This window comes from Clytia hemisphaerica, unplaced genomic scaffold (genome assembly GCF_902728285.1).
Source record: "Clytia hemisphaerica strain Z4C2 unplaced genomic scaffold, Clytia hemisphaerica genome assembly, whole genome shotgun sequence".
NCBI classification, from domain to species: Eukaryota; Metazoa; Cnidaria; class Hydrozoa; order Leptothecata; family Clytiidae; genus Clytia; species Clytia hemisphaerica.
In genome coordinates, this window is record NW_027103348.1 from 14,286 (window position 1) to 25,401 (window position 11,116).

The window sequence follows — 11,116 nt, forward strand, 5'->3', positions numbered from 1 at the left end:
AACGTTTTTCAGCACTTTCTGAAAGTAACTTTTCTATTCAATTGAGCATAACTTTTGATCTAATGAATCGAATTTAATAAATGACCCATCAAAATTTAAGTCTATCTTTCTTCTTGCCAATGAAATAAGAATGGTTCTTTTAAAATTTTTAGATTTCGAGAAAATTAGTTTCAAAGAGAGAAACTTTTTTGTGGCGCACCCGGTATTTATTTGAGCGTAAAACAACATACCTCAAAGGCACGAGGATCATTTTGATATTTCATTTTTGATGTAAAATCGAACGATTGTTCTTCTTTTAGACTACTTTAATTGGGTTAATTTCCGCATTTTTACGATTTTTGCCATTTTCGCCAAGTGAGATTCTGACACGCAATAGTAAATCCACTCAAAATTTTCGAAATTTTAAACAAAGCTTCAAAAAGGCTCTTTTTGACGTTTACACGGCCCTTTTCCTCAAAGTTTTGGCTGATTTGCGAAGTTTAATCCACGTGAAAAGTTTTTAGAATGCTGATTTCGTGAATTTTCTAGCATGCAAAATCAAATCTCTTGCAAAATTGATCCGATAAAAGTAAGCTTGTTTCCTTAATGTCTTTTTTTCAGTGAAGCGCGAAACACATCGGAAGTTTTACGTCTTTGAAGATGAAAACCATGGCATTATGGGTATTGGTTCTTCAATGTCCTACATTCTTCTTTCTACGTTTCGTAGCAGAACCAACTGGAACAATTCGAATAGTTTAATCTAAATCAAATCTTTTTCCACCATGAGTTTTGAAAATCCAGGAGGTGGTGGATAAACGAAATTATCGAAAAATACATCTATGATACAACCATCATCCACTAGAAGATAACAAAGAAAAAAGTCAAATGCTTTTCAAAAAATGTTTACAATTTAATTACATTTCAGTCGGTAACATTAACCATCGATTGAAATTGGCAATTCATCGATCAATAATCGATTAAGTAAATATCAATTCATTTATCGATGGAAGCATAGTCATTATAAAAACACTGGTCTGGAAGGCTTTTGTCTCTTTATTGTTAAAAGATCGATTTATTTTGCAAACTTTTTGATCATGTGATTAGAAAATAGACCAATCCCAAGAGGAGATTTTGGTAACGTGATCAAAAAGTATGCAAATCGCAACTTGTCTTTTGTTTGTAACAAAAAGAAATTGAACAAAAAGCTAAAACAATTACATTGCCAGACGGGGGTTTTTCATAATGACTATGATGGCAGCGATTGCCTAGATATTATTTGTTTAGCGAACCGAAGTAAATCCACTTACCAAATATTTGCCTTCTGGTAAAAAAGTTAAGCTAAGTTTCTAATAACCACAACTTTCGGAAGAAACAGTTAAAGAGAACTAATGACAAAAGACTATAAATACCTGATATAACGGGTCGAACAGTGCCACGTATCTTAGTGATGGGACAATGTAAGTTCTTTCCATTGTGAAAAAAGTTCAATTCGACATGGTCAAAACTGCAGCCCTAAAGTAAAAAGAAGAAGGACAAGCGATACTTTTATGGACCTACCTGGTTATCAAACTAATCAGTGAACATTGAAACAATGAAACACATAAGACATAACTGGTCAAAATACAAAAAAATAAAGAAAATGAAAGCATATCTATTGAGAGAAACTATCAACACTATTGAAAAAGATTTTTGAAAAAGAAATAAAAAAGCTATTAACCCTTTAAGTGCCGATGTCGTATATATACGACATGGGCTATATAGGAGGGCGAAGCTCGTAGGAATTAGATTGTCCTTTATGGTCAAGCAAAAAAAAATTCAAAAGTGAGTCTTTCCAGCGAAATTTTAAGCAAAAAAGTCAAAAAAATGCAAAAAATTGACAAAAATTCACTTTTTTGAGATTCTGACCGTTTTTTGACTATTTTTGGTCAACGAGTGATCCAAGAACCTCCAAATTTGGCCCTGTTTTACTTTATTCTGTCTTCTAGTGAATTGATTTGAAATTTTACCACTGGGCACCTTTTCATCAGTTCAGTCAGGTCCGCGCAGCGGGCCTGACTGCTTTAATTCCCTAACCTACCCCCCCCCCTTGGCCGCCGCCCACCACGCCCTTCCTAAATCGGGCGGCGCCGAAGGCGCCCAAAAGAAAGAAGAGACTCTAAGCTATCCAACGAGCTATATACGAGCTTCTAATTCCTTCTAGATCAGGAGATATAAGCCCTTAAAGTTTGAACTAGCGATTTTTTAAAAAAAACTTAGAAAAAAGGACCCTGGCACTCAAAGGGTTAAGCGCTTTTCTTTATAAAAACTACTATCAGAAAAATGCACAGCTTAATAAATAAGGTTTCCAGAAAACTCAAACCGTCGCACTCTACCGTGACATTTTCTTCTGTTAGAAAAAATAATAATAATAAAACAATTTGGCTAATAACATTGATCTATGCTCATAAATAGTGATTCTTATAGATAAAGATTCGTTTTTCAGCCAAAAAAAATAATAAGTGTTTACAAAACTCAAATCATTACCATCCACCGTGACATTTTCATCTTAAAAAAAACTAATAAAAATAATAATAACAATATGGCTAAGAACATTGATGTATTCTTATTAAAAGTGGTTCTTATAGATAAAAATGCGTTTTTTGAGCCAAAAAAATTTTTTTGCAAAAATCTGCTTGAGCCATCCTTTAACTATGATTGTACCCTACTTTCGTGCTAAAAATCAGAAAAAATTAATGATCCAATTTTTCACAAAGTCCAAAAAACCCGTTTTTAAGCCGTTTTTTGGCCCAAATTTGCCCAAAAATTTTTTTTTCGAAAATCGGGCTCCGTCACATTCGAGGGTTTATGGCCATGCACCTTTGTGCCAAAAATCAGAAAAAACTAATGCGCCAATCTCGAGAAAAGCTGGTAACTAACACACTAACTAACGAACGAACATGGGTTAATTTATAGGACCTCCACCCCACCGGGGTAGGTCCAAAAAGTATAATAGATACTAAAAACAAAAGCTTCTAAAGTGTGAGGTTAGAATAAAGGTATACTTATTCAATAAATCACATCTTTCATTCTTAATTATGCAGTGGTATATATACAACCATGAAGGAGGTGTTCAAGCGAGCATTTAAAAGTGATTTTTATTTACAAACCAACAAACAAGTAGGAATTCGATAAAAAATATTTTGAGGAAAGGATGTACATAGATTTTTTGAGAATATCCTAGAGTATGAAAAACCGTGTGCCACACGGTCAAAACAAGACAAATAACCTTTCAAAAGCGTCTCTTCTCTGGTTGGTTGGATCAATTTGAAGGCACTCGATTAAAAAACGACCATACATGCGGTCCAAAATTATTACCTTGAGTGCTCCCCCCCTCCAGAATAGCACTTACCATGTAATCACCTTCCGCCACAGAGAGATCGATATTGTCCAATGAAACTTTGTTATGTCTTAAAGCACCATCATAAGATAATACCCAACTATTCCCATCATTCCCGAGTGGTAATTTGTTCAAATCACAATTCAAAGATGCTAATCCTACAGACCAGATACCTGAAATAAAAATGATCACAAAAAATTAATTATTTATTATACAGCTGGCTCTGTCTCGCTCTGTTTTGTTCGAATTACAGAGAGATCCGAATCATAAGAAGTATATATAATATTAAGGAAGTTGTAAGTTATATAATTATATAGTATATATAGTTAAAATTCAAAACTTCATTTTTTGTAGTACTTTAAGTTTCTTGTGCACAATCATCAGCTACCTTAAAGGAAGAAATTTTGGCGGAAAGAAAATTTGGCGGATTTAGCCGATTTGGCCAGAATCTGCCAAATTAAGTTCCCGCAGAAATTTCTTTTTTCTGCCATCTGCCAAACTAAATTCCCGCCAAATTAAACTTTTTGAAAATATGATCTCTTTTAAGGTGTTTTTGCACTTTTTTGCTATTTTTACGCCATTTTAAAGATAATTTGTTCAGCAAACGCCAAATTAAAATCCCGCCAAATTTAGTTTTATCGTCCATCCGCCAAATTAAATTCCCGCCAAAATTTCTTCCTTTAAGGTACATACAAAATGATCTAACTTATCTTAATAAATAAACAATAGCCGTGGTTTGTATGTTTGTATGTCACTTCTTTCCTTTCTAGAAATTGTTTTTCTTTTAAAAGCAAAGGTAATTTTATTCCAACACCCCAAATTAGATTTTCTTTAACTTAGATCTACTTTACCACCAACTTTTTTCAATATCTTCCAACCAGCCACCCCCGGGGGGGGGGGGGTACTAGGTTTGCGAGGTGACGGGTATGTCCGAGCCAAAAATCGAAAATCGACCCTTTGAGAGACAAAGTTTTGGTGATTTTGGGACCCTTTGAGAGACTTTTTCCTAAATTTGGGTCCATTTTTTCCAAATTTTGGTTTGATTTTCACCAAATTTTGGTCAAAATTCTTGGAAATCGTGACCCTTTGAGAGAGAAATTTTTGATTTTTGTGATTTTGGGACCCTTTCAGAGACTAACTTTTGAATTTGTACCCCTTTGAGAGACTTTTGAGGAATGAGAAAAGGTACCCTTATGGCTCGCACATACCCGGCACCCATTTTGCCTAAGTACCCCCCCCCCGGGCAGCCACCTCAAGTTTTGAGATGTCATCCAGTAAGCCAGTTAAAAGGACTTACCATCTGATTGAACTTTCATTTCAAAATAACATTTATCTTGGACAACATCAGCTGTGGCAAGAGCAGCTCCTGTACCACATATCCTAGTCCCATTCTTTACAATCACACATTCGTTCCCTGAAAACAACAAAAAACAAGCTAATAAAATCATTTACCCTTCAAAATAATTGAGAATACTTAAAACATTACTGACAATTCAGAAAAATATCAACATCATAAAGGGTAAAAAATTTAGCCTAATCATAATAATTATAAAAGTGTTTAATTATTCCATCTTTTGTTTGTTTTTCTTATTCTCATTTGTACCGTCAACTGCTCTAACTTGGGACTATCTGACAAAACTTTTGTGGCAATTTGGCCACCATTTCATCGAACCTTCAAAGTCATTTGATTTGAGTTAATGAACGGTGTATCAAAAAATACACAATTTCTCTTTCGCACCCAGTAGGCTTTTAAATCGAAATATGAAAAAAATCCGTGGTGGAGCACACACGATTGTCTGGAACCAAGAAGACTTTTTTATTAGTGGCAAAACCATGGAGCGTTTGACGTCACCCGCGCGGCAAGTTACACACTCATTATTTGTTAATCCCATCGAGCAATAGGCAATTAGGCGGCAGGCGTTCTCTAATTCTCCAATTGGTGTCCGGTCATTTTGAATGAAAACTAAAAAGTTAAAAAGGGCGCGCTATCAGTGAAAGTTATCGTGACATGTTATGACATAAAGTATGATTGATAAACTTGGTGGAGTTATCAAAACAAATTTGTTGTCAAAGAGATTTAACAGTAAGTGAAAATACAGGCCAGATATCAACAGTCCCATGTTTCGACCAATTGTCCCAAGTTAGAGCAGTTGACGGTAGAAGTTTGACAATCCAAAAGGAACCTAAGTACCGCCCCAACTGCTCTAACTTGGGACAGTTGGTCAAATCTTGGGATGGTTGATTTCTGGATTGAATTTTCACTTACTGTTTAAAAAAATCTCTTTGACAACAAGTTTATTTTGATACTTCAACAAAGTTTTATTAATCAAACTTTCACCATCCCACAACCACAACCAAATGTATTTTTAAATTATTTTGACGTGTCAAAATTCCTGAGTGTCAATAACAGGTCTCACAATTTTCTGCGGAAGAATGATCTTTTTTGAGTAGCGTATTCACATTATTTGCTATCTATGATTTGCAGTTATGTTAATTAATGGCTTTGGGGAGGTTCAGTGAAATGGTGGCCAAATGGCTGTCCCATGTTTTGTCAGACAGGCTAGCTCTAAAGCTTTAAAACAGCATCTAATAACATAATAACCAGAATATGATTCTTCAATGATAATCAAAACTATACAGTGCACTTACAAACATCAATATGTCAGATCTAACAAAATTAATAACGGCACTGTCATCATTGACAATAAAACAAAGGAGAGCCTTGTAAACATTCCAACAACTTCCATCAAAATGATCTGTCACAGCTAAGTCTACCATTTTAAAGTGCGGTCCAAGGATTAAGCCAAGAACACTCACAAAACGCCCGCATGGTTGAAAAACTTTAATCTGTCAAACATTTTTTCAAGCGAAGAGAACCTAAAGCGATTCTAGCTTTACGATATCGCGGATCATCAGTAGATAGAATTCAATTATCATTATCCCTTTAACAGTGCGTCACAAATAGTAGGGGGAATTTTGTTCGATTTTTTGGAATTGCTCGACTGTTTTGTTAGAAGCACTTCTTATACATTTTTGGATAGCTAAGGGGTAGGGGAATCGAAATTACTATGTTTACAATTTTTTTTCGGACACTTTGGTGTAATTTTTGGACAAATATGACGGTCTCTTACTCTCAGGCAAAAATCATAGGGTTAGAAATTAATGAAAATTTTAGCTCGAGAAAACGGAGGTTGTATATTTTAGGTCAAAGCTCTCAAAAAATTGATATTAGAGATATATTGCAAGTATAGGTGATTTCTGTACCTAACTCGAGATATTAACCCTTGAAAACCGTGTTTTTCAGCCAGAAACAGCTATTTTGTCCAGTTTTTGCGCTTTTTGAAGCTCAATATCTTGAGTTAGGTACTGAAATCACCTATACTTGCAATATATCTCTAATCCTAATTTTTTGAAAGCACGGAAGCACTTCAAAACACCAGATTTTTTCAAGTTTTGTCTCGTTTACCCAAACGCTTCAAACTCGCATAGGCTTAGGGGTCAAGACTAGAACCCCCAATACGAGATATTTGCCTGACCGAAAAAGGACCATCATCATCAATTTCGTTAATTGTCAGAATCGTTTACTCACTGGAAATACGCTTCTTTTTGAAGCTTCGTTTTTTTTCAGTTGTGCTTCATTTTAAAAATAACGAAGATGAAGAGTTACCATTAAACCCGCGAGTAAAAGAAGGTATTCCGACTAGTCTACGAAAAGTGCGCTCGCGCGGCGAATAGAATATCTCGCAAATTAATATATGCATAAAACTGACGAAATCCTTTCTTTTTTATGCTTAGGTGACACCAACATCGATCCTGACTTGACAATGGAGAACCAAGTTTGGCAATGCATAATTATTACGAGAAAGTTGGTGTGACGCAAAAATTGCGCGATCAACAAAGCGAAAAAGAAAAACACCCACTGAAAATTGAAACTAGAAATTTATTGAATACTTCACTGATGAACTATCGAACTTTTTGTTTTTTGTAATTATTATAAATTCATAGTTTTTAAATAATATTTTTCGAGAGTCAAAGCACAATTTAAGTTAATTTAAGACGATTGGGTGGATATTGGGCGGACAGGCTTTTGCACTTCCGAGATCGGAAATTAGAGGAGAGTAAAAGACGGGGGCGCTTTGATTATATTAATTCATTTTTTTATTTTTTCGCGATTTCAAAATGAATTTTTGATTTTTGAATTAAGAAAATATAATGCAATATATTATATTTGATTGTCAATGCCAAAAGATACTTCTTTACTTTACGAACAATCTGCTATGTTGCTTCGCCACTCACCCCTGGATTGTTTTAGTAGGCACTTCAGGGGCGGTGCGACACCCCTGCAAAACATGCACTCGCAGGGTATGCTCCGGAGTCTTTTTTGTCGCAGCTTGTTTTTAGCCTACCCGGAGTTGTTTTTCCGGATCATTCGTTAGTGTCATTATATTTATTTTACTGACTTAAAGTCCGCGGTAAATATAAGAAAACTGTTTATCAAGTCGGGTTACAAGAAGCGTGAATTCGAGTCTGTATTTTAGATTTTGTGCACAAAAGAGTTTTGCAGGCCTGCACCCTGCAAAGTTTTGCAGAAAGACCTGGATGAGGTCAAAATGCAGGGTTTGCCCGGGATTTGATGGCTGTTAGTGTCAAAACGTTAAAAGTCAAGACTCGTCAAATGGCTTTAGATGCTTGGAGAAGAAAAAACAGAGTAGACAGTCCTGATTTTATCTATTTTGTCACAAATTCTGTAGAATTTGAAGCCTGTACATTTTCGATCTCCTCCAAATTCGTCATCTGACCCATCAAGGCCCATCAAGGTCATCAATCTCAATGTTTGTTTTTCTTCTTATGGTTATCTTCTGAAATCCATTGCAACAAGGAAAGTCAAATCTGTAAGGTATGTGGTATTTTGTTCTATTATTTTTCATGCCTGCATGTTATCAATTATAACCTGATAAGTGCAGGAAAAACTGCTTCCGTTCCCCCTCTTTCTCTACTTATCTGCCTATGGCCTACTATGACCTGTCATAATTTTTGGTAATCAACAAAAACCACTTGTTGTGTGTGGTGAGTGAGTGGTGAGTGAGTGGCCAATTATGAAATATTTATAAGATATTTGATCAATCGAGGTACGTAGCTACTGTTTGTTTGGCCAATCACTCTGGCTAAGAAAAGGTTGACGACAGGAGATGAATTTGTGGCAATTTAAGAGGCAAAGGGACAACCAACCTATTGTGGTTTTATTTTGAAATAAGAGAAAAAAAATAACATTGAAAATTTTGTGATTCTGAGGACCTTGACACCCTAATGTTTTTAATATGTTTTGGCCGGTTAAAAAATTTTTCTGGGGAGAGAAAGAGCTGGGTGGGTTTTTCGCACACTATTTTGAGGTACACAAACAGATTGCATTTGACTATGTTTAGTTTGCGGGCCAGCACCTGCCAGTCAAGTACTGGTCATAAAAACTGCACAAAAATCTTAAAAATGATTTCTCTATTTTGTTTTAGTTCTCTTCCAAATGGAAATTGCCTGTTCAGTTCCATTTCTCTCCATCTTGTGGGCAAAAATTCTTTTATGGATACACTTTGATGTCTTGCACGTGTGCAGAACTTTTTCTGAATGGTAAATATTATTCTCAGAACCAAAAAAACCCATCCAAGAAGTTTAGTAGATGGACTCGTGAAGCATTGCGGTTGGCGGTTACCCACAGTCAGCCGGTTATTATATAAGATTAATTTCATTGGTTGTCCAGTTGTCGTTTGACTTAAATTTTGTTGTTTTGTGTTTGCTAATGTAGGTGTAGCTTGCAAAGATCCTAATTCTCTCTTCATTATATACTTTCAGGTTAGTTGCCATCATACTGTCCAGTAGCCCCAAGATCAATGGATTATTTTGCACCTTCACGTGGTTGGTACGAAATCTTTGTAAACACTGACAAAGTCTGCTAATAAGATGAGTGGAACCATATTTAACTTTAAGGAAACAACAGAATGGAATAATTCAATCAAAATGATGATGTGTACCTAACATTTACTTTCTTGGTTTTTGGATTCAGAATTTTTCCTGTAAACTGGATATCAATATTTGTCATGTAAATCATCTCTAGAAAGTACATCTTTATTTGATTTTGACATGTAATTGCCAATGTAAATGAATTTGGATGCATAATGTATTATAAAGTATAAAATTTATAACACAACAACTGAATTTTGATACCAAACATAACCATGCTGCATTATGTACATAATGAATAAATGAGTTTCTGATGACTTATATAGTTAGTTTTCAATTCGGATTGGGGGCTTTTTACCCCTGGGACAGGATTCCCTGCTTGATTTGGCAAACAGTTCCAAACGAGACACCAGAATGGGGCTAGACTACAATTTCAAGATGAACCAACTATAGAGATTTCAGCCTCAGTACAAATTCTAGTTTTGGATACTTTAATGCATCACATTAATCAATTTTCTAATGAAATCCTCTTTTCTTGGGCAGTCTGAATAAAATAGTTTTGCTCTTTTTCTCTAAATTTTCATTTGAAATGGCAAAAGGCTATTATTATTAATCGGCTTGAAATTATTAAGTCACCTTTTGGCAGCAATAAGATAAATAAATTTGACATAATAAGAACCAAAATTATATTAAAAATTTTTAGACAGTTTGGTAAATATTATTATTATTGTTAATGCTATTATCACGATCAGATAAAGATTTTTGTATAATTTATAATCTTTTGTGTGCTATTGTATTATTTTGCTATCATTTTTCACTTTTTTGTGTAAAGTTCAAAAAATTCTTAAAAAAATTCATGATAGTTATGATTTTTGTCATTGATATAATGAATTGCCAATGTTTTACACCTCCTTTCTCTTTCCTTCATTTTTTCCATATTTTAGAGGCCACTCTTTTTTGGTTTTTAAAACTCTTTAACACAAAAAACTATCTTAGTTTTACCAGCTTCATTTTGTGTTTAAATGAAATGAATTTTAATTCTTTATCTCTGGTTCATGGTATATTGGGCATAAAAAGGTGGCTGTTTTAAGCCAATCTAGAGGGTCGAAATTCAAAAATTTTCTAGCCCGTCGGGCCCATGGCCCTCCTTAAACACTATATATAGCTGAATTACTATATATAGCTGAATCTTTTTTGCAGGTTATCCTAAAAATCCTAGATACGCCCCTGCACTTCGGTCCCGTGAATAAAAACATGCATATATGCTGAACCCAACTGTGGACTGACAGAAATTGCAATTACATAAATTATTGTGGAAGTGAACGCTTGAGATGAATATTTGGAAAATCAAAAATACAACTTTTGTAAGGATGTTGAGTTTTGTTTATACGGGTATATGGCACTTTGTGACGAACTGTTGAAAATTTCATTCCTAGAAATTTTGCAAAAAAAAGGAAGAATAGAAAAGTTGTATTTGTTACTGCTCTATTCAGATACTGAATTTGAAAGATCTTCTATGTGGCGTTTTTTTGCAAACTTCAAAAAACTGCAGCAGCATAGGGTACAAAGTCCAAATATGCGTTTCCCGTAATTTTTATGTGTAGAGTTTAGGTCTATACTGTCAGATAGTCCCGAGTTAGAGCAGTTGATGGTACGATAATTATAAAATGAAAAGAAACATAAAACTGATGGACCAAAATCTTCTTTCAGTGATAGTATTCTTGAAATAAATCAAAATCATTTGGTTCTATTGTATTGTGAATGTGCTGTCTATCTATATGAAAAAGTCCAAATATGCGTTTCCCGGCC

General features: G+C 34.7%; 1 protein-coding gene across 1 annotated transcript; it reads right to left on the bottom strand.

Annotated features, from left to right (window-relative positions):
• Window positions 1–739: 739 nt before the first annotated feature.
• Window positions 740–5,231, bottom strand: LOC136819870 (SPRY domain-containing protein 7-like). The gene is made up of 5 exons (XM_067076122.1): window positions 5,228–5,231; window positions 4,653–4,769; window positions 3,368–3,528; window positions 1,389–1,491; window positions 740–837 (listed from the first exon to the last, which is right to left on the bottom strand). Exons 1-5 carry the CDS (start codon window positions 5,229–5,231, stop codon window positions 740–742), a joined length of 483 nt encoding a protein of 160 aa, XP_066932223.1.
• Between the last annotated feature and the right edge of the window lie 5,885 nt (window positions 5,232–11,116).

Coding starts and splice junctions, on each gene's coding strand:
- LOC136819870 (XM_067076122.1), bottom strand. Junction 1,492..3,367: donor TGGCGGAAGGTGATTACATG/GTAAGTGCTATT, acceptor TTTTTACTTTAG/GGCTGCAGTTTTGACCATGT. Junction 838..1,388: donor TGTTCGACCCGTTATATCAG/GTATTTATAGTC, acceptor GTTATCTTCTAG/TGGATGATGGTTGTATCATA.